We start from the raw sequence: 24,192 nt of genomic DNA, 5'->3' as shown, positions 1-24,192 counted from the left end.
TAAGCTTGGAGAAAGTAGGCTCTTGTTGGAACTTAAAAAAGAAAAATCCACGTCCACTGGCATTTCTTGGTTACTCGCTTCTTCAGCTTCAAGTCTGGGAGACAGGAGGCAAAAAGGAAATCCAGGGAGGTCACTCCTATGGCATCTCTCAGGTCCCAAGGTCCCAAGCAGTCTGCCTTCTCTCCACCTTTCAGAATTTTTGGTCTGTTTTACATAGAATGGCCAGGCTTTTACTTGTACTTAGCAGAAGGAATATAGAAAAGAACATCTATTCTGTCTTCCCAGAAGTGGAAATTTAGGTCTATATTTTTCACAAAACATTTTGATGTTAAGTCTAGTAATCTCCTCGTTTTTCAGAGAGGAAACTGAGGCTACAGTGAGATGATGTACCTCACCAGTGATGAAACAGCAAGTCAGGGGTACAGAGGCAGGGACTCACATCTCCTGGCTCCAGTCAGATGCCGTTACCATGACAGCATGGCCCCTCCCCCTACAGATGCCAGCCGCCCTGCAGACAACAGCTCCCTTCCTCTCCGCATTTACAAACGCTTGGGCTTTGGACCGCTGCTTTTCTATTTGAGAAAGTCTTTTTTCTCTAAGCATATGCCAAGTACTCTGAGGGCAGAGACCAGGCCACACGGCTCATCCTGTTTACAGTGGGTGCTCAGTGCATGTTTGCTGACTGTTCTCCCTATAAGAGTCAGTTGTCAATATTGTTGGGTAAGTGTTATACCCCGGTTTCTCCAGATGAACTGGAGCCAGACGTCACCGTGAGGTTGGGGACAGATGGCACCTTCTGGAAGAGACAGGCCCACATGCTGGGAGCAGCAGAGGTTCACAGACCATGCTGTGTGAGGGAATACAGTCCATACTTACGATGCTCCCAGCAAAGCAACCCAAGGCAGAACCTGGGAACCACCGAGTCCTGTCCCAGACATCTTAGCCCTGTGATGTAAGTGCCCACCCCCACACGACCCTCCCTGCAAACAGAGACACACCCACCGCATCTGCCATCCCGGTTCCCAGCACAGTGCCCGGCACACAACGATGAGGTGCTAATTGGATCAGTGAATGAAAAGCAATGCACAAACCATGACAGGAACGAGAATCTTTAACTCCGAAAGCAGACTTGCCATGATGGACTATGGGGACGGAGGTTGAATAGCCATGGACAAAGGGAATCAAACTGAAACCATCAGCTGGAGTTATGGGGAGGTGCTCGAGGCTGAATCAGAGACATTGTTATCAGTGGAGCTGCCTCACATGCTCTGAGGCGCCTTTTGAAGCAGGGAGCTCCCCGTGTCTGGACACCTCCAGCAGCTCAATGGACACACCAGGTGGGGGTGGAGGGGCGGGGGCGGGGGGGTTCCCTGCACTGCAGGGGTCACATCAGGTGACCTCTGAGCTTTGTCTCATCTTGAGAGCCCACGCCCTGAGGGTTTACTGGACACCTGCCTAGCTCTGGATCTGATGTGGTGAAGATCGGGGAAGAGGAGGTCAGCCACAGCCCCTGGTGAGTTTCCTCTAGAAGTGGGGCATGTGACAATCCTTCTAGCCAGTCACCAAACAGTTCTGGTTTCCCCATTTCTGGCATGTAGTAGGACTATACTATTTAGTGTGTTCATGGTTGGGAGGCGCCATGTGACTAGTTCTGGGCAACGGGTTAAGAGTGGAAGTGACGCGTGTTATACCTCGGTTAGGGTGCTGAATTGCCAATGCTAGACTGGTGCTCTTTCTCCCTGGGTCATGATGACTGGTGAAAATGGCAACAGCTCCACCAAGCTGGGTCCTGAATGGGAGGTTTAAAGTTACTGAGATTCAGGACTGCTTGTTACCGCAGCAGTTCCTAGGCTATCCTGACTGATACAAGAGGACAGACTTTACCTGATGGAACACCAGAGAAAATATGATATACAAGGTATACAACGGGAGGGTTGAAACCAGTTCAGCATCTCAGTGGGGCACAGAGACACCTCCATGTTCACCATCCTTACCCCCCCCCCCACTCCGGAACACCTGGCACTAACCAGCTACTCCAGCTTGCTCTCCCCTGCCTCCCTAGCATCCCAACGCTATGGCCAGTGTCAAGGCTCTGCTGACACTGTTTCTTCTCTCTTCCCTTTCATCTCATCCGACATCCTACCCATTCCTGAAGTCTCAGATCAAGTCTCACGTCCTGCAAGGCATCTCCCTGCCCTCGGAGACCAACAGGACCGTTACCATTCCTTGGAATGACTGCAGTGTCTGTGATCCGGGCATATTGTGTGTGCCTTTAGCTTCTACTCCACAACAGGTAGTAAGCTGGAAGGCTTCAGCTCATGTGTGAGCCAAGCTCACAGCAGGTAATCAAGAGATGCTGAGTGAGCAGACAGCAGTGCCATGAACCTACACATGGTATTTCTTAATTATCCATAGAAGTTGATTAAAAATCTAGGCACTTTGACTCAGATACCATTTGTACTAACGAGTTTTTAGACTGACTCTGACCAAGATACTGTAATTCCTGGAGGGCAGCAAGATGACTGGCAGAAAGCTCCTTCTACCCTTTTCCGTGGGCCAGGGGGAAGTAGTACATTTGACATTCACCTCTGCCTGCCACCTGTCACCTCCCGGGTCACAGCCAGTGCGGACGCCTAGGATACACCTAGCCTGCAGGCTGGCAGGGCTATCAGGGGAGGTGGAGGAAAGAGTAGAGCAATCAGGAAAATCCAGATGCTGCTAATGTGAGCTGCTATTTGGCCCCACTTCACGGAGACAGTGGGTGTAAACAGTGAAAGAGGTTGCCAGAGAGGCTGAGAGAAGACCGTGCCTTTTGCACTGTGGAAGGGGCACACACCGGGGTCAAAACCCAGCTCTCCTGACCCCTGGGGACAGGGCTCTTTTCATGTCGATGCTCCAATCTGCAGTTGGGCACCACACTGGAACAGGCGAGTGCCCTTCTCTCCTTCTTTCCAGGGAGTGAGGGGTCACGGGTTCTCAGCCAGGACTCAGGACACATTTCTGACACACCCTTATCTTCCCCAGGGCTTCACACAAACCTGTCTGGTAAGATGTGTGTTCATCAGGTTCCCAGCAAAGATCCCATCCCTTGCTCAACAGCCAACACTGTAGGCCAACCAGTCCTTCGGTCAGAAAGTCCTTCTCAAGGTCTAATCAGATGCCCTGCTGCTGTCGTGCATACCGATTTCCCTTCCTTGGCACTTCTGTGCTGATGGAGAAGAGCTATTTGTATCTGATTCCACAACAGCCTTTCATTCACCTTCAGCTTCCTTCTCTGAATGCTAAGTCTCAAACGGAGATGTCGTCTAAATGCACTGGGCTGCACGCTCTCAATCCAGGTGCCTTCCTCTAAGTCCTCTCCGGGCACTTCCCCTATTACAATAAGAAGGTGGAAACTGTATTCCAACCTCCTGAGTAACTGACCAGGTGATGCACGAGCTCTCTGGGAAAGATGCTGCCGGGACGCCAAACAGTCCCCAGCACAGCCCATCCCTGATGGCAGGCAGTTTTCAGGCCTCTTCAGGGCTACACGGAGCACATTCTTTGTTCTGGACCCTCCGAGCCCCTTTCCTCCTGTCTCATGGGTCTCTGCCTACCCTGGCTTACTTCTACTACGTGCCTCTGAAAGGGTCCAGAGAAGGCAAGGGTTGGTTTGTTTGTTTTCAATTTTTTACATTAATTAAAACAACAAAAAATAATCCCAGTGCTAAACTGTCCCTAAATGGGGCCTGCCCCCGGCCCCTCTTTTGGCTTGTGGTCTGAGACCCACCACCACACAGCTTTCTGGGAAGAATGCAATGCTTCAGCACCCTCCTGCCGGCCCTACTGTTCTGCGCACAAGTAGTCAAAGTGAGGCAGTCAGGGAAAGTGCCAGGGCAGCCAGCCCACCCCAGCTACCTTGACTGAGCCTCAGTTTCCCGATGAAATTCTTCCCAGGGGGATAGTAAAGCCAACCATTGTTCCACCTCCGAAAGCTCAGCACAGTTGCTGCGGCCAGAGGGACAGGGCTGGCAAGGGAATGACTATATAGACCAGCTCTGAGCCATCGCAGCAATCATTACTGAGCACCCACTGTGTGCCAGGCCCTGGGCCAGGGGCAGTCAGGGATGTAGAGGCAGCTGGCAGGGCTGGCCAGCAGGCTGAAGGGCAGGCAGATATTTCCATGTAACATCCCGACCGCATCACGGATCAGTATGAGGTGGAGGGTGTCTGCCTGGGTGAGAGGGTGCAGTGAGGAAGCCAGTGGGTGCTCACGGGGCGAGTAGGCATCCTGCATCTGCTGGACCAGGACTCCTGCATCTGCTGGACCAGGCTGAAGGGCTCTTGAGGAATGTCTGGGCAGCACCATCCCTCAGAGCCACCCCCCGCAGAGGCACTCTTCAGTGGGCAGCTCCATCGGGGGGGCCACCCCAGGGCAGGGTGGGCAGGGGCCCTGCCTCCGGCCAGCTGTGGGGCTTTCCTTGTGAAAACAGTTCCTTAGAGGATGCTGACCAGCTTCGATCCCTCCACCAGAGGGCATCAGAAGATGGCTGCTTCACGGATATCCCCGGCGGTCCAGTGGTTAAGACTTCCCACCTTCACTGCTGGGGTGTGGGTTCTATTCCTGTTTGGGGAACTGAGATTCCACATACCTCACGGCCAAAAAAATTGTTAAAAAGATGGCTGCTTCACGAGGGGACACCAGAGGCTCCTGGAGACGAGGCCCAGGGTGGGTGCAGGACTGGCAGGAAGACGGACATGCGCCAGCGTGGGCCACGGGACAAAGGCAACACGAGAGGGCAGGACAGTGAGGAGGACGGAGGCCGACCCGACCCTGCTGAGCCACCACGCCAGCTCTGAACATGCTCCCACACTGGTGGCAAGAAAGACTTCCATCCTGCTGATACCGCTCTATTGTCTGTACCCTTGGTGAAGTGAAAGTCGCTCAGTCGTGTCCGACTCTTTGCGACCCCATGGCCTATACAGTCCGTGGAATTCTCCAGGCCAGAATACTGGAGTGGGTAGCCTTTCCCTTCTCCAGGGGCTCTTCCAACCCAGGGGCCGAACCCAGGTCTCCTGCATTGCAGGTGGATTCTTTACCAGCTGAGCCACAAGGGTACCCTCATTAACTGAGTCACTAATGTCTACAATCAGGCCTTTCATCACCAAACCAAGGTTCTCCTGACTTCAGGAGACCTCATTTCAATCCAACTCCTGCCTCTCCAGGCACTACAGCGCAGTGTCCAGCACCAAGGGCCATCCAGGAGGGCCAGGCTACGAAGCCCACCCGCCTTGGGACATCAGGGAAGTAAAGCGGGTTTATATTCTGAGGGCCCATCTCCCCCTTCCTGGCGCTCCTTCCCTACAATGGACCTCGGCTCAGTTCTACCTGACAAGAAAGGACCTAACATGAGCCTTTTACAATTTCTTCTTTAACTTTAGTTGCACTTCATCTTGCATTTCATCCATCCTCTGCTTATCCCAACTGTTCAGCTGCTTCCCAAGGTGGGACTGAGGGGCAGCTGGTCCTCACTGTGCCAGGGTACCCGCTTCCCACAAGCCCTGGCCCTGGCAAAGGAGGATGAGAAGGTTGGATGGCATCACCAACTCAATGGACAGGAGTCTGGGCAAACTCCAGGAGATAGTGAAAGACAAGGAAGCCTGGCGTGCTGCAGTCCATGGGGTCGCAAAGAGTCAGACACAGCTTAGCAACTGAACAACAAGCCAAACCCCCACCCACTCTCCTTCAGGGCGGGGACACCAGCTGTGAAAGGACAGCTCAGCATGAAGGAGGCAGATGAGAAGCAAGTGGGAGGATAACCGTTCTCATCCGCCTAGAAACACGTACGGACGGATGGGAAAATGGGGCCAGAGAGGCAGAATAGGGACAAAAAGGATAAAGGAGAGAGGAAAGAAAAAAAGGAAGATTCCAGAAACAGACGGCTACTAACTAAATAACAGAGAGCTGGTTTCTCAGTCTTCCGTTTACCAGCCTCTTATGTCCCCTTCCAAGACCTTCAAACCTCCCCTGAAGCCCTCTCTCTGATTCTTGAGTCCTGAAATTCAAGACTACCTTTGCCACTGAAGAGTTAAGCGGATCTCCATGTAGGAAACCCCAGGTACTAGGGATTGGTGCCCCTGACTTGTCAAGTCTTAGGCCAAGAGCTGGAGGGGCTCAGGAATATAAACAGAGCTCCTGACCAAGCATCAGCAGTCTAGTGAGGGGGACAAAAGACTTCCTCAGAAGGATACCTGCTACAGGAAGACAAGGAAAAGGGCCAATGAGGGGACAGGACAGGCAAGAGACCTGGGGTCAAGTCCCAGCTTGGTCAGGTCATGACATCTCCGTAGACCCAGCTTCTCTGTCTGTAGATGGCATGGAGAAGCTAGAAGGACCCTCAGAGGCCATCGAGTCTTCCGGTTTGTATGCGAGGAAGCTGAAGACAAAAGAGAAGTGCCACCAAGTCTGCGGCAGAGTACTTCCCCCAGGCTGCATCCTTAAGCAGTGTCCTACTTAAGAATCAGCTGGACTCGCATGTGAGAGAACTGCCCAGAACAGCTGTGCCCCCACACCATGGTACAGCAAAGCCCGACACCTAAGAAAGATCCAGAACTTTCTCTCAGGACAGACCACCTCCCCTCAGGAGAGAACAGAGGCAAGCTGGTTTCATCAGCACCACGGACTGAAGTCAGACACAAGCAAGCGGGCCCAGGCAATGTGTCACCGCAGCTGCTCTGAAACTGGGAGCAAGTTACTACTGAAGTCCGTGCTGCTGCTGCTGCTGAGTCACTTCAGTTGTGTCCGACTCTGTGTGACCCCATAGACGGCAGCCCACCAGGCTCCCCAGTCCCTGGGATTCTCCAGGCAAGAACACTGGAGTGGGTTGCCATTTCCTTCTCCAATGTGTGAAAGTGAAAAGTGAAAGTGAAGTCACTCAGTCATGTCTGACTCGTAGTGACCCCATGGACTGCAACCTACCAGGCTCCTCCGTCCATGGGATTTTCTAGGCAAGAGTACTGGAGTGGCTTGCCATTGCCTTCTACGCCTCCCTTATCTCTCTGGACAGGCATGGCGTGAGGCTGGGCTGTGGGCTGGGAACAGATGCATGGCGTTTTCAGCCTCTGATTCCACCATCTCCCACAAGTAGAATAAGATCTCAACAAGGACAGCTTGACAACCAGCGGGTATGCGGGGTCCAGGGGGTCCCCAAGGACAGCTCTCAAGGAGCAGCTGCCTCCTTCCCTCCCAGTCATAGGACCCGCTCGGGGGTTCCGTTGGGATCTCACAGGGAAGCAGCAGGGGGCTCCAGCCTGGTCCCAGGACACTGGTTGGCTTCCCTCACCCACACGGTCTGCCCCTCCAGATCCTCTGCAAACATGGAGCAAAAGTCATCTCCAAAGTCCCCCACCAGCACCAAAACTCTAGGAGACCCATTATTCATAGGCTCCATCCCCAGTGCTGATGGTGAGCCTCCAGCTCACTCGCTTCACTGCTGTGTAATATTCTACCGTGAGGCTGCAGCATCCATTACTTCACTACTGTGTTACATTACACTCTAAGGATTTTTCATGCATCCTTTATCCATTCCCCTCTCAATGGGTCAAGAGTTGTTTGCAGATGTTTGTTATTATAAATAATGCTGCTCCTGAAAATAAACCTTATGAATCCATGTGTTCTGGGGAGCGAGGGCTTCACTGTGGGCTGGATATTCAGGGAGAACTTTCCAGAGGGCAGACCACACTCCCCGTGAGCCATTTCCTGCTCTCCCCGCATCTCCACCTCTCAGGGCCCCAGAGAGACACGACCACGATAACCCCCTGCCAGAGCACAGAGCTGGTTCCCTACCTGCTGCGGAGGCGTTCGTCCTCGGGAGAAGGAACAGCTGCTGTCCAGCTGCTCACTGCAGTCCGCCGTCCACTGCAGGGGAGAAAGGAGTGGTCAGTGGGCAGGACTCACGGGCTCATCCTCACTCTGCCCTGGCCCCCCCAGGCAGGGTCCCGCCCTGCTGAAGTACAGCCGGTATGAAATCCCGCTCAGCCAGGTCTGACGGCAAATCCTTCTCTACCAGCAGGTCCGAGTTGGCATTTACAAATTACATGGAGGTGGCCCTTTGGCATACGTGTGAGAAAGCAGACTCATTTTCCTTCGCCTAAGCCCACCAACGTGATGAAGATCCAGCTACATTCCAAAGCCAATCAGACACCACCCAGGGTAAACAGGAGTTTTAAGAAAACGGCACCATGTTTGACCACCTAACCCTGCTTCAGTCATACCAGCCCCTACCATGTCAAGAAAGTGAAAACGACTCAGTCGTGCCTGACTCTTTGCTGAACTACACAGTCCATGGAATTCTCCAGGCAAGAATACTGGAGTGGGTGGCCTTTCCTTTCTCCAAGGGATCTTCCCAACTCAGGGATCGAACCCAGGTCTCCCGCACTGCAGGCAGATTCTTTACCAGCTGAGCCACAAAGGAAGCCCAAGAATACTAGAGTGGTAGCCTATCCCTCCTCCAGCAGATTTTCCCGACACATGAGTCAAACTGGGGTCTCCTGCATTGCCAGTGGATTCTTTAACCAACTGAGCTCAGGGAAGCCCTTACAGTGTCAAGGCTGGAGCTAAAGGTGAGGCACGTATGTGGGGATCATCCCATACACCCAGCCCCCAAATACAGTGGACCTGTGCACTGACAGGAGGGTACGGCATCGGGGAAGAGCCCCAGACTGGCCAGCAGAGGCCCAGCTCGAGCCCAGTCCCACCACTGACCTCATGAGAGCTCACGGGCCTCTCGTGCCCCCACCGTGGTCTGACCAGAGACCGGTGTGACCGGCCCCAGAGTCTGCCACACAGGGGGTGTTGATCCCACCCTCCACCCGCTCAATCACTCTCTGAGGGCAGGACCTGTCTTCTCCATTTGGACGAGCCCTCCAAGGGATGTACTGGAAGTTTGAGAGCCACTGAAATCAGTGTTATCTCCCAGGCTCTACTTTGTCGTCGATAATATGGGGACAGCAAGACTGGGTGACTCTGCAAAGGTGGGGATGAAGGGCCTTTGTAAGCCATAAACAATCTATACATAGGGCTGGTGGTCCAGTGGGAAAGAATCCGCCAGCCAGTGCAGGGGACATGGTTTCAACCGCTGGTCCGGGAAGACCCCACATGTGAAGGGACGACTAAGCCCTCGGGCCTAAAGCCAGTGCTCCGCAGTGAGAGAAAGCACTGCAGTGAGACGCCCGCTCCCTGCAACTAGGGAGCAGCCCCAGCTTGCCGCAACTGGAGACGGCCTGCGTGCAGCAATGAAGACCCGGAGCAGCCATAAATAAATAAATCTCAAAAAAAAAAAACCTATGCATAGAGATAGAGTAGTAGCAACAGTACAGCTCTTCCACTGTAACGTGCTATCCAGGCATATGGAGGTGCTTGTACTATTGTGTTAAATATGAGGAAGGCTCTCCAGCTCATGTTGAACACTGACCTCGAACTACAACCTGTGTGAGTCATAAAAACCAGAGGAGCCCAATCTCTGTTTGACACCCTTGGTCAGAACTGTGCGTGAGTGTGGATGGCTCAAGGCCATCACCAACCTGGATGTGTAAAACCTTGGCAAGACACACCCTCCAGACTGTGGGTCAAGGATGTGCCTTTTGTATAAGAAAGACATTTTATTACAATGCTGATGAGACAGGCTGGTACAAGTGTCCTCCGCAAGACGTGCTGGCCAATAAATAGGAACCACAGATGTAATTTTAAATGATTAGCCAGGTTTAAAGAAGGAAAAGAAAAAGGTAAAATTAAATTTAACAATCCACTTATTTCAATAATTACTTAATATAAAAATGATGAATAAGATATTTTACATTCTTATCTCCATACTAAGATTTTGAAATCTGCTTAGAGCTTGTCAATTTATTTTTATTTATTTAGCTATTTATTGGCTGTGCCATGCGGCACGTGAGATCTTAGTTCCAGACCAGGGATCAAATCTGTGCCCACTACATTGGAAGGGCAGAGTCTTAACCACTGGACCACCAGGAAGTCCAGAGCTTGTCAATTTTTCAAGTACTCAAGAGCCATACGTGGCTAGTGGCTGTCATATTGGACAGTCCAGCTCAGTTTGGAGGAACAAGCAAAGGCCAGAAGAGTGTGCCCTCCAAGCCACTTCCTGCTCATCCCTGCTCTGCACTGCAGAGGGACTGAACCCTGCAGACTCAGGGGCTTCCAGCAGGGTTGGCCCAATGGCAGACAGGCTTTCTGTGCAAGAGGCCTAACCCTGCGCTCTGGCAATACCATCTCCACCCGTTCCACCTCAGGCCTACAGGAGGCAATGGCTCCTGTGGTAGTTTAGTTTCTCAGCTTTTTATCATCTGGATAATCAACTCCCTGGGTTAGAGTCCCTCTGTCTGGGTACTTATAGTTTCAAAGCATTTCTGCAAAGATATTTACTAAATTATAGGAAAAAAAATGAGAAGTCCATCAGATACCACCTTAAACCAAGTGATCAAGGATAACATCATCTGTAATAAAACATATAACCACCATGGACTTCCCAGCATAATGTCCTGAGAAGGGCGATGTCACTCTTGAGGGGTTCTTGCCAAAAATGCACAGTGTCGATCAGGCAACCCAAACTGATGAAATTTCCAAAAAATAAATGGCCTTCAAAAGTGGCAGGGTTGTAGGGATAAGAAAAGGCCACAGGAGTGCCACAGGTTGGAGGAGAATAAGAAAGCAAGACAATTAGATGAAAATTTGGATCTTGGAACAGAAAAAGGACATTAGTAGATACACTGGTGATTTTCGAGTAAAATCTCATTGTACCAATGCTAATGTCTCAGTTTTGATCATTGCACTATGGTTACATAAGATGTTCATATTAGGGAGCAGGTGCATTGGAACACCTGTACTATTTTTGTGCATCTGCTATAAGCCAAAAGTAACTTCAAAATAAAAAGTAATCCAGGGACTTCCCTGACAGTCCAGGGCTTAAGACTAAGATTCCATGCTCCTACTGCAAGGAACATGGGTTCAATCCCTGGTTGGGAAACTAAGATCCCGCATGCCGCATGGCACGGCAAAAAAAAAAAAGTAATCCATGTATGTATTTATGTGTTTAGATAAATACACCTGTAAAATATTTGGACTACTATAAAAACAATCCCTCTGCTTTACTGCTTCCCATACTTGAGGGGTATCTCCTTTCCTGGCTGGAGCCTGGCTGAGAGTAGGCAGGATGCTCAAGATGCAGAGTGACTAACAGCCAGGGGAGATCTAGAGGCCACACATCTCGTTCCCATCTCAGGACAGCCTTGCAGAGACAGGCTTCCTCCCCTGGGGCATCCCAACACTTCAACCCCAGCTGCACACTTGCCGATGTGACACCCCGCAGAACAGTGACCCAGGTGGGGGCACCTCCTCCTGGGGTCAGCGTGATCTCTGGCAGGGCAGAGGCAGGGAGCAATACTGGCTGTCCAGACAGGCAGGCACAGAGGGGAGGCTGAGGCTTCTGAACATCCACATTCCGCCTCAGCCCCCTGGATGAGATGTCTCTGCTTTGTTAGAGGTCACCCTCAACTTTACAGTGGCAACTTTTCCGAGTGCCTCTGCTGTGGGACCTGCACCCAGCGCTCCCTTCACAGAAGAGGTGAGATGCCCAGGAACAGTAAGATGGGGAGGGGGGGTGCAAGGCTGAGAAGACGGACAGTGTGCTCTCGAAGGATTCGCTGGGGAAGGAAAGTGGTCAAGCCTGGATCCCTGGAGGAGAGTGAGCCCGAGTGTGGACCCAGCAGGGGAATACCAGCCAGCTCAGGGGCAGGGGGTAGCAAGCAGGACCCTCCCGCTAGGCAGTCAGAGCCTCCTCCTGGGTGCACAGGGGGTGGAAGGCTTGTGACGGGGTGATGTGGGAGGGCGCGGAGGGGCGTCGGGGAGCGTCATCAGTGCTGTGTTAGCAGGATAAACTGGCTGGGAGTGTGGGTGTGGGGAGCCCACTGGTCAGGAGGCTAGCGTCCTGAGTCATTCGGGTCTCCACTGGGAGAGCAGGAAGCAATGGAAATGGAGTGGCTCTCAGAGCATCGTACGGACAAGCAGTGAGCAGAGGGCTGATGTGTGTAGGAAAGCTAGCAAGAAAGGAAAGTCCACAGAAACCCACCCCAGAGACCCAGCTGTGGCCTTGGGGAAAGCTGTTGAAGGAAGGTTCAACTTTCCTGACCCCCGCCAAGTTAAAGTGTTCTCAGTTGAGTCTGACTTTTTGTGACCCGCTAGACTGTAGCCCTCCAGGCTCTTCTGTCCACGGGATTCTCCATGCAAGAATACTGGAGTGGGTTGTCATTTCCTCCTCCAGGGGATCTTCCTGACTCAGGGGTTGAACCTGGGTCTTCTGCATGGCAGGCGGATTCTTTACCCACTGAGTCACCTGGGAAGCCCTGATCCCCCCGGGGAGGGGGGTGGGAATTAAGTGTGAACCACTGCACTTGGCACCAGAAGCTGAGAAGCTGCACCCACTGGTCCCGTGTGGCACCCCACCTCCAACTCCCCAGCCACATCCGCGCTCTGCTGCCGCCTGAAGCCCCTGGGAGCTCTCCCTTCCCTGCTCAGGGCTCCCCGCCATCTGCTAGGATCCTGCTGCCCAGCTGTCTTCTCCTTGCTTAGGCTGAAGCCACCACCCCTTCCATCCCCTTTGCCTTTAATGAGCCACTGCCTAGAGAAAACACAGGCCTTCTGGAATGATTCCAGAACAAGAGAAGAGCCCCCTGGGGGAACACTCTCCTCGGCCCTGCCCCCATGCCTGGGTCAGCCCAGTGCATTTCTCCGTCGGGGTGAAGGGTTTAGAGCTGGGAGCAAGTTCCCTGGGGGGTAAGGTGGCCCCTCCTGAAAATGTCGTGGAACACAAAGAGGCAGGTAAGGTGGGAAATCTGGATACAGGGGAACACCCATGGAATTCACAAGAGTGGTCTGGGGTCTTCACCGTAACTGCTATCACCCATTTCTTAATTTAACAAGATGAAACAAAGACGGCACAGGGTTACGGTTTAACAAACAAAGGCGCACAGATGGCTTATTCTGTACTCAAAGCAGATGCTTCTTCTATCTGCTCTTATAAGTACATTCTAAATATTTCATGCTAAAAGAATTAAAATCTATTATCGGTCATTTGCTCGCAAAGATGGACAATATTTGGGGAGCAGACTTGACGGAGGACAGAGGATGCCACTGAAGGTTGAGGGAGGAGTAAAAACAGAAAAGCCCAAGGAAGGGGAGGCTGCAGGAGCCCCCTTTCCAGTGGTGTTTGAAATCCTTGGACTTACCCTTCCAGACATGGACATGTATCAAGTGAAAGTCGCTCAGTTGTATCTGGCTCTTTGAGACCCCATGGACTATACAGGAATTCTCCATGGACTTCTCCAGGCCAGAACACTGGAGTGGGTAGCCTTTCCCTTCTCCAGGGGATCTTCCCAACCCAGGGATCAAACCCAGGTCTCTGCAGGCGGATTCTTTACCAGCTGAGCCACCAGGGAAGCTTGGAGGTATATCAAGGGCAGAGTCAAACCAGCAGGCTGAATCAGTAGGAGGAGAGGAAAAGATCAGCTGATAAAACTGCTGCATCCATGTACAAACAGAGGTGTACATGGGAACTTAGTATATGATAAGGACAGTGTCCCACACGAGGGGAGGGACAGGAACACAGGGACTGAGACAACGGGCAAGCTAGTGGGGGGAAATGACCCTAGCGTCTGCCTCCACACAGATCCCTAGGCCTGTTTATTACTCCCAACTTTGCAAACATGGAATTTGAGACAAAGCATAGTTAAGTAACTGACCCAGGGTGACAGCCAAAAGAGAGGCAGAATGAGTAAAAGGAATAAACAGGTATTAGTTCAAAGAGCCAGTGAAAATGTTGGAAACTAAATGCATATATGATCGTGAATTCAAGGCTGAACCAGAAATTTTTTTATTGTAGTAAAATATAATTTACACTTTAACTATTTTTAAGTGCACAATTCAGTGGCATTAAATTCATTCACCTTGCTATTCAACCAACACCAACATCCAGCTCCAGTACTTTTTCATCCCAAACTGAAACTGCCCCCATCAAACAGTAACTCCCCATTCCCCTCCTCCAAAACCCTGGTAACAACTTATCTACTTTTGTTCTCTACGGATCTGAGTATTCTACATGCCTCATAGAAGTGGGATCAAACAATATTTGTCCTCTGTGTCTGAATTACTTCTCTTGGCGTAAAGTCCTTAAGGTTCATCCATGTGACAGAATTTCCTTTTTTTCTTTTTTAAGCCTCAATAATATTCCTGTATGTATGGACTGTATTCTGTTCATCCAATCATTCACTGATGAACAACAGTATTTCCACCTTTTGGCTATGGTGAATAATATTGCTGTGAACATTCTGTACAAGCATCTGGTCAAATACTTGCTTTCAATTCTTTTGGGTATATACCCAGAAGTAGAACTGCTGGGTTACATAGTAGTTCTATGTTTAATTCGCTGAGGAACCTAGAATTTTGTTGTTGTTATAAAGGACATTATTGGGGAAACAGGGCAATATAAGGTCTATAGATTAATTAATAGTATTGGAACTGCTTCATGACTATGTAACAGAATGTCCTTGTTCTTTGTAAATACACACTGATGTGTTTAGGGATAGAGGGGAAATTTCTCCATATATAGACTCTATTGATCGATTGCTCTCTCGAGAGGAGAGAGAATACAAAAATAAAATAAATATTATTTTAACATAACTTTATTTTAAATTTTAAATAATATTATTTTTAAATATTTTAAAATATTATTATTTTAAATAATAATATTATATTATTAAATAATATATTAAAATTATTTTTAAATAATATTATTTTAAAATTATTTTATTATTTAAATAAAATATTAACAAGTGGAAAATCTGGGTGAAGGATGTGCAGGAATTCTTTGTTATATTAGTATAATTTTTATGTACATCTGAAATTATTTCAAAGTGTAAAATTATTTAAAAAGCCATCTTATGCAGAACTTCTTAATCAAGGGGGTGCCAGGACCACCCAGGGCTGGGAAGGGGAGGGATTTGAAGGTCTAGTGGGAACCACTGCTCTCACCCAACACCCTCTTTTCCTGGTGAGGGGCCCGAGAGGAGAAGGGGCTTCCTCACGGAGTCCAGGCATGGGACAGCCTAAAGGGGGGGCTTCCAGAAGCCAGGAGCATACAAGACCGCTCCCTCTGTCCTCCTCCATGGCCGTACTGACCAGGAGAGGGGCCAGGGGAGGTGGGAGTGGGGACTGCCTGGCAGCTCACTCTCTCACCCACAGTGACAACCCAGAAAAATCTTGGGTATGTGTGTGGGGGCTCGGGGAGGATGCAGCCCAGGGCTGAGATTTCAGAGAGGGAGAAAACCTTTTTCCTCCAATCTGAAGACAAACTAACAAAAACTCAAACAACTTTCCTATTGTGGAGGCAGCTTAATGCAGCGATTAGGATTCTGAGTTCTTTTTTGTCTCTTTGCTGTTTTTTTGTTTTTGGCTGTACAACCAGGCTTGCAGGATCTCAGTTTCCTGACCAGGGATTGAACCCAGGTCCAGCAGTGAAAGCACCGAGTCCTACACTGGACCGCCAGGGAATTCCCAAGAGCCTGAGTTCCTGAAGTAGCAAATCCAAGTTCATATTCCTGCTCTGTCTCTTAATCTATCACCTTGGGCAAGTCCCTTCCTTCCTCAGACTGTTTCCCTTGCTTGTAATAAAACAACAGAAACTGCCACAGTGCAGGCTAAGGGTATGGCACCTGGAGCAAGGCCACCTGGTTCGAACCTCAGACAGACCACATACTCACTAAGTGACCTTAAGCAGTGAATTCAACCTCTCTGTACCTCTGTTTCCCCCTCTGTAAGCAGGCAACAACAAGAGCAACTTCTTCACAGCATCACTTCACTTCACTTCACGGCAAATAGATGGGGAAACAGTGGAAACAGTGGCTGACTTTATTTTTGGGGGCTCCAAAATCACCGCAGATGGTGATGGCAGCCATGAAATTAAATGATGCTTACTCCTTGGAAGGAAAGTTATGACCAACCTAGATAGCATATTAAAAAGCAGAGATATTACTTTGCCAACAAAGGTCTGTCTAGTCAAGGCTATGGTTTTTCCAGTGGTCATGTATGGATGTGAGAGTTAGACTGTGAAGAAAGTTAAGCGCTGAAGAATTGATGCTTTTGAACTGTGGTGTTGAAGAAGACTCTTGAGAGTCCCTTGGACAGCAAGGAGATCCAACCAGTCCATTCTAAAGGAGATCAGTCCTGAATATTCATTGGAAGGACTGATGTTGAAGCTGAAGCTCTAATACTTTGGCCACCTGATACGAAGAACTGACTCATTTGAAAAGACTGAAGGAGGCAGGAGAAGGGGACGACAGAGGATGAGATGGCTGGATGGCATCACCGACTCGATGGACATGGGTTTGAGTAAGCAGGGAAGACTGGCGTGCTGCAGTCCTTGGGGTCGCAAAGAGTCAGAGGCGAGCGACAGACTGAACTGAACTGAATTTCACGGCACTGTTGTGTAAATTAAATGAGCTGACATGGACACCCTCCCTGACCTTGGTCGTTCCTCCTCAGGGTCCCCACTTCTTGGAGCTCAGCCTTTGACCCTTTGGTCTAAGCTCCTCAACTCCTTGGGCTTAAAATGCCACCCATATGTCACCATTTACGAGTGTAAATCTCCAGGTCATTCTCCTTCCCAGAACGCCACTCTGTATATCTAACTGCTTAATCAACATCTCTACCAAAACACCACGTACTATCTTTTTCTCTTATTTATTTTTTTAATTGGAGAAAATTGTTTTATGATGCTGTGTTGGTTTCTGCCATTGTTGTACAACAGAATCCAGTACTATTTTAAACCTCTCGCATCTGAAAACTGAACTCTTGACCTTCCCAACACTGATCTTCCAGGGTCTTCCCTCTCATTTCTGGAAAGTCTGCCTTCCACAGGCTCAGGCTGTTGTCAAGGCCATTCATTAGAAAGTCATGTTGTCTGTGCTTTAAAGTATGAGAAACTGACCACCTCCCACCACCTCCACGGTCCCACAGGGCTCCAAGTCGCCACCTTTGACCTTGGCCAACCAAGGACTTCCTGTCCCCCTGCTTCCTTTCCGCCCTGCCCCTCAACATTGCTGACTGTCCACAAAGAACCCAGAGTGGTTCGATCTAACCAATACCAACTCTCTCCTCTGCTCAAAACCCTCCAGCATCTCACTGACCAGGCCCCACAGAAGTGGCCCTTTGCTCCCACCAGACTAGCCCCAAAGCTACTCCTCAAAGTGGGGTACACTCCCATACCAGAGCTGTGTTCCTGACATCCCCTCTGTCTGGAAGGCTGGTTCCAGAGTGGCCTCACTCTCACCCTCTTCAAATCTTTGCTCGAAGGTCTACATAAGTCCTCTAGACAGCCCAGCACCCCAGGCCTTTCTTGTCTCTTTCACATATACATCACCTTCTAGCATCCTGTTTGTTTCCTTCTTTGTCTGTCACTGTCTTTCTCCCTCTGAAGGTAAGTTCTATTCATGACTTTATCCCCAGAGCCTAGAATAGGGCCTGAATTAATCATTCTTAGCTCTAATTATATTTCATTATTTAGCCAATGGTAACTGGCCGGTTTCAGCAACTGTACTTTATGCCCAAACCACCAAACAGTGTGTAGAAAACCAAGCTAAGTAAGTAAACAAGCTAAAAGCTACATGTATGCTAGAAGCTCAACTCCTGAGAGGTATATTAAGAAAAAAATAATACACAAAAACTATACCAGTTTTTATCATAAAACTATGGTGGGCTTTTGTTTTCTGATTGTCTCTGTTTTTCTACTGTTGCTTTAAAAGTAAAATAAAAACTTAACCTATTTTTAAAAACACCTGGTAATCAGATTTAAAAAGGCTCAGCCTCACTAAAAATTAAGGAAATGCAAATTAAAGTGACACGAGACCATTTGTCCCAATCCACTGGTGGTCCTGTGACTAATACAACAAGCATTCTGGAGAGCAATTTGGCAATAGATATTAAATTCGATTCTATTTCTCAGCATCGACCTAAAGAAACACTTTTACATGTGCAGGAGGAGACATGTTCAGAAGTGTTCACTGATGTAGCCTGTATTTCCAGGGGAAATTCTAAAAGTAATCTGAATGTCCAGCAATAGGTGAATGGTTAACCTATGGAACATCCATACTACGGGCTCCTGTGCACCCATTAAATAGAACACAGCAGATGTACAAGCCTGGAGGAATCACTAGGGCAAACAGCCAGGTGAAAAAGGCAACTTCTCAAACAACATATTCCCCAGTTATGATGTAAGATTTGGAAATAATGTATTTCTGTAGGTCATTAAAAAGGTGAGGAAGTTAACTCATCATTCTGATGGAGATAGAGGTAAGACAGTGCATAAGGCAGTAGCTAATTAGCCTTTGAATTCTTAAGTACCATGAGAATATATGCATACAGTAACTGTGTAATTAAAAATAAATTATCTTTTTAAATAAGGAGAAAGATAAAATGACTCCCCATATTCAACCACCTCACAGTTCCCCTTAAACTCACTTCTTCTGTTAAGTCTTTCATGGGTGGTCCACCATTGAGCATTTCCTCCTTTGAGCAAACATGGCAGGGAAGGATTCAAAGGGGAGGAGGAAATGAGGGAATGGGACAGAAGAGGGATGAGGGAACACTGCACAGAGAAAGCTGAATGCAAGGAAAATGTGAAAAGAAAGAGAGAAGGAAATTACCCCAGTGAGAAAGCAACTTCACACCGACCTGAATACTCTTATTATCCATCTCTCTGTAAGGCCTCTTCCAAATGCATGATTTCCAAGGGCCTCACAGCATCAAAAAGAACTACAGGAAGATATCTTCACCCTCAGTGACTCTTCATGTGACTTGTTACCAAGAATTTTGGGGAAACATGCTTTCATTACACGTATCCATTCTTTACAACGTCCCTACATTCTATCCTTCTGAAAGAAGGCTCCAGGCCGTTCAGCATGGAGGGGCGGGGAAGGGAGGCAGACAAGTCCACCTGTGGCTGTGGTCAGCAACCTGAAAAGGACGTCAGAGTCATATGGGAGCTGACAAGAAGGTCAGTACCCAGACCCGTCCCCATTCCACTCAACTCTGGGGTGGGACCTGCCCCAGCTCCCAAGCAATTCCAATGAACAGCCAGAGCTGTGAACACTCCTTTAAAGCTTCCTAATGGTCCATAAAACCATCGAGTAATATCAGAGGTGCCAAACTTCCCTACTTACAACATCCCAGTCTCTTCCTCAAAACGTTACTGGTCAATGAGACTTGGAGTCCCAATTCTCATTCCACAGAGGAAAAAAGTGTACTAACCTCCCAGCATCCTGCTAGTCACAGCCTGTATCTGTCAGGGAACCAAAAGTAGGTGGGGAAGGGGAGGATCCGGGGCCCAGCTCAGCCACCACTGAGCAGTGGGGTTTGGCTATGTCCCATCTCTGCATCCCAGTTTTCCTCTTCTGCAGAATAGAGCCATCACCTCCCTCTTCCCAAGGACAGAGTGAGGACAACTTTCAGGATGTGCCTTTGCGGACTTGGAATCCATTGGAAGGGAGGCACTCTTAAAATGTGTGGGGTAATTTTAAATTGATATCCCAAACATGTTGGGAAACTTAGATACATTCTCTGGGTTACTCGTCTAGGATAAACAGGAACTTCTCTCTCTTCTTCTCTTCCTCCCATCCATCCATCCACTCTTTCATTTTCCTTTCTAGTTGTGGGTGGGGGAGGGGCAGGGAGAACACACTGTACAAGCATTGCGCACACTATACAAGCATCACGCACACTGTACAAGCATCACGCACACTGTACAAGCATCGCGCACACTATGCAAGCATCTCAAGGTGTTTTCTTCCTGAGAGTCAACTGTCATCTCTCAGATCCTAAAAAATTACCTCACTCACTGAAAAGGAACATTCTTCTCCACTCCCTCAAGTCTTCTCAAGGTTTCCAAGAATCTTAACAATTTTCTCTCCCAGAAACATCAAAACACCACTGCAGACAGGGAGCCTGGGACATTCTCTGAGGTTTTTTTGTTTTTGTCTTTGGCTTCCCTTTAAAACAGTCATCAGGTTAAATAAAAACAAGCAAAAGTGCTTTAGCAGAAAGATTTCCCATAGAGTGGTGTCAATAAAGAGACTGTATTTTTTCCAAAGAAGTGGTTATACAGACACTCCTAAACCTGGCCTTGCTTAGAGTGGCCACGGCTGTCCCCTCCCCTGGAGTCTGGACTCCAGCTATTTTGGATTAGGGGGGAGTAGTTGGCGGGAGCAGGATTGGAATGTACGCCCCTTGGCCAGCAACACACAGGCAGATCCCAGGATCTTGCCAGGTGTTTGCACTCTTCCAGGGAACCTCAGGGAATGCAGGCGGTTTAAGGAATGCATCTAGATGGTGCAAGTGTTTTCCACACTCTGCCTCACAGCTAACATCTGTTTAACAGCTGCTCCAGATGTGGATATCCGGGCACAGCTAGGCCCAACCCATCCCAGGAGCAGGAGCCGGGAGTGCAGGGCCCAGATTGAGGCTCTGTGTCCTGAGAGCTTCGCTGGTCCTACAGAGAGGGCAGAGGCACTGGGAAGGCCCCTCCTTCCAAACTCTCCCCGATGGGAACGGAGATTCTACCACTTGCAAAGTGCTCCCCTGGGGTGAAGCTTCACAGCTTCCTGAAACCCCTCTCTTGGAAGAGCCCACTCCACCTGAAAACTTCAGGGGATGTTCTGCTGGAGGCCACCGGAATCCCCCCACAGTGGGGGAGACAGGTGGCAGCACATGCCAGACCAGCCCCATGCCTCTCCGTGGGGCTGGAGCCAAGGCCAAGCCCTCTCATCTATCAAGGCCTTTGCTCCAACAACCAGCCCCTCTGCCCTGGACCACTCCCATCCAGGCTTACGCCTCCACTGCCTTTGATGACATCTTCCTGACATCCCATTTACCACTGCAAACACCTCCTGACCCTCATCACTCCTCACACTCCATTTTCTTGATTTATTTTTCCCCAGAGCAGTTGCCATCCGCCACTGGAATAAGGGCCACAAGGGATGAGCTTTTCCTCTCTTTTGCTCACTCCCGGGCACACAGTCCTAGGACAGTGCCAGGGGCAGAGCAGGTGTTCACTACACACTTGCAGCGTGAACACTGAACAGATTACAGGCTCGCTACTACCTGTGGTCTTAGAACTTCCAGGACACCCAGGAAAGCATCACATATACTTCCATTTCTCCCTCAGGGCTGATCTTCCCTGCCCTCCCCTCCAATGGGGATAAGGCGCGCGCCACCACGGCTCTGAAACAGGAAGGAGGGGGCAGAGCACAGCCTCGAGAAGAATAGCGTGAGTCATGAACCTGAAAGTGAAAGCCGCTCCAACGTGTCCGCCTCTTTACGACCCCATGGACTGTACAGTCCATAGAATTCCCCAGGCCGGAATACTGGAGTGGGTAACCTTTCCCTTCACCAGGGGTCCTTCCCAACCCAGAGATCCAACCCAGGTCTCTCCCACATTGCAGGCCGATTCTTAACCAGCTGAGCCACCAGGGAAGCCCAAGAATACTGGAGTGTGTAGCCTATCCCTTCTCCAGGGGATCTTTCCAACCCAGGAATCGAACTGGGGTCTCCTGCCTTGCAGGCAGGTTCTTTATCAACTGAACTATCAGGGAAGCCCCATAGTCCACATACCAGGGAAGCCATATAGTCATAGGACATGACAAAAACTGATTAGAACTACCTAGATCCAAGATGGCAAAAGATTCAGCTTCCAGTAGACCCTGAGCCTCATTATATCCTCATTGTAATATATTAGCTAAATGACAGTTCAGAGCTAACCATAAAAGGCTAAACAGTGGGCAGTGGCCCAGTGCCTGGAAATCCTTGCCCTTCCCCCCACCCTAAAGAGTTGGAATCCTCCCACTCATTAGCCTATGAAATTAGCCAGCCCATAAAAACTAAACAAGCCATATTTCAGAGCCTCTGGTCCTCTAAGATGGCCCACACTCTGTGGAGCATGTTTTACTCTAAATAAATCCACTTCTTACGTATCACTTTGACTCTCACTGGATTCTTTCTGAGATAAGACATCAAGAACCTGAGCTTCACTAAGTCTTGACAAGAGCGTGATCTCAATTTAAGAGCGTGGGTTCAAGTCCCAATCTGAGCTGCATGGTTTTGGTTTCAGAATTTCCCAGGGCCGCTCCTGGTCCTGAGTTCCAGGAAAGCCACAAGTTCACTCTGTCCTTCTAAAAGCTGGAGGGTCTGGATCTGCTGCTCACCCAGACGGTGAGTCAGACAGCTGCACTTGGCTGTCCTCCAAACCTGGGGCCCCATGTGGCTCCTCTCTACTTGTGAGATGGACGCTGGACCTCAGACCCTGAGCAGAAGAGACCCTCCTGAACCTCCAGATACAGACAACACCCTGCTCCTCCAGAGTTTTGGGCCTCTTATCACCTCTGAACTTTCAACATTCCTGAGACGGCAGGATCATCCCCATTCACCAGGTAAGAAAGCCAAGCCTCAGAGAAGTTGAGGGGTCTGCTTGCCCGAGGTCACACAGGCGGCTAGAAGCAATATGGAACCAACTCTTAAACAATGACCTATTGAGGATTTATCACGTTCAGCAAAGATGCACTTGACGTGGTCACTTCCCTTAATGGCTCACATTCTACTCTGGAGAACTGGAAACTTCCAAGTCTCGATCCACAGTCTTTCAGCAGAGTTCCCCTTCCACCAGGGCTGCCACAGACTGGCCGGCAGCAGGGAAGCCCCAGAGCTTCCGACCTAAGATTCTGGTCTGAAGGCTTCATGTGCGTCATGAGGTCTGGCACACAGAGCCCTGGGTGAGGCCTGAGAGACTCGATCCTTTGGCTGCCAACAACTGCCTGTATTCGACATCAGAGGACATATTCAGAAGTGACAGACTTTTGACGGTGTGCCTCTGGATGAGCTTCAATCATCAGATGTCTGCTAGAACAGGAGCTTGTGGCTCATGGAGCAGGGAGCAGTGCCTTGCACACAGCTGGTGCTCAATAAATGAGGGTTCTGTGCATTGTGAGTCTGCGGGGCCTGAGCTGCCCAGTGGGGTCAGAGGGGCCAGGAGTGCACAGCCGGGGGCTTCCTGCCTGGACCCCACACTCTGGTTGGGGGCCATCCCCACTTTGGCAATCTAGGGCCACATGACCAGACGCTGCCTGGAGCCAGGGCCCCTTAGCACCCCTCCGAGCCTGCCGAGCCCATGCCCTCCCGGGCGGTGGTACCTGGGAGACGTGGGACTGCGTCTTCTCGCTCTCGCCGTCACCCTCCGTCTTGTCGGCCAGCAGTCCCTGCACCTGGTACTCCAGCACGTAGCTGTCGATGAAGCGCTCCAGCTCCTCGATCTCCTGGGAGCGGCTGCTCCCGGCCTCGGAGGAGGCGGATGCTGCTGAAGAGTTCTCCATCCCTCCCGCTCAGGGGCCTGGGCTGCAGGAGGCAGAAGACAGACGGGCTCAGTGAGATGACGCTGCTGGAGGCAGAGATGGGGACCCCACCTGAGAAGCCCTCCCCCTCCCGGAGGCACTCCCTCATCCATCCTGCCCTCTCCCAAGCCCTCGAGCAGTCAGTGGGGCGCCGGGTGGCCTTTAGCGAGTGAAGAGGAAGCTGTGATTCCTCCCTGGGGTGGGGAAGGAGACTCAGGCCCAGAGAAGGGCCAGTATTGTGCCTAATTGTCCAACATGGTAACTGGTGCCATGCTGGGTGTCAGTTCATACCTAGACCTTACCACTCAGGAGAAAGTGGAAAATGGGACCCAGCCTACCACCCTGGCCCCGCTTCCCAACATGGAGTTAACAAAATCTATCATAAAGAAGAATAAGACCGACCACAGGTGCCTATGTCCCTGACTCCAGCATTGAGACATACAGGGGTTCCCCAGACACAGACGCTTTAAAGGGCCTGCGCCTCCAAGGAATACCTCCTTCCAAAGACATGCTTTCTTTTTGGACACCAGACTATCCCTAAATTTGCTGAAGACGGTAGGTGATAACGTGATTCTGCAGCCCCGTTAACAGTGTGTCCAGTAGGACACACGCTATACTCAGCCTCTACGGACATGACTAGCTTTTAATGATACAATGTGTAAGGCCCAGCGGGTTGTCTGCAAGGGCATGGTTCCGCCTTGGACACTGTCTGGT

General features: G+C 50.1%; 1 protein-coding gene across 3 annotated transcripts in view; it reads right to left on the bottom strand.

Moving 5' to 3' along the window:
- Positions 1-24,192, bottom strand: part of CTIF (cap binding complex dependent translation initiation factor) — a 324,563-nt gene that overhangs the window by 225,467 nt on the left and 74,904 nt on the right. For all 3 annotated transcript variants that reach the window (XM_055417328.2, XM_055417332.2, XM_055417329.2), the window contains exons 2-3: positions 23,281-23,482; positions 7,826-7,897 (exon numbers count right to left, since the gene is read on the bottom strand). In XM_055417328.2, the coding sequence (XP_055273303.1) occupies positions 7,826-7,897; positions 23,281-23,460 (252 nt within the window). In that variant the 5' untranslated portion in view covers positions 23,461-23,482. The remainder of the gene's footprint in view (positions 1-7,825; positions 7,898-23,280; positions 23,483-24,192) is intronic.

Source organism: Moschus berezovskii, chromosome 28, assembly GCF_049115385.1.
Source record: "Moschus berezovskii isolate FMDL1 chromosome 28, NW_MosBer_1.0, whole genome shotgun sequence".
Lineage (NCBI taxonomy): Eukaryota > Metazoa > Chordata > Mammalia > Artiodactyla > Moschidae > Moschus > Moschus berezovskii.
Note: the sequence above shows the minus strand (reverse complement) of the source record. Positions and strands in the feature narration are given on the sequence as shown.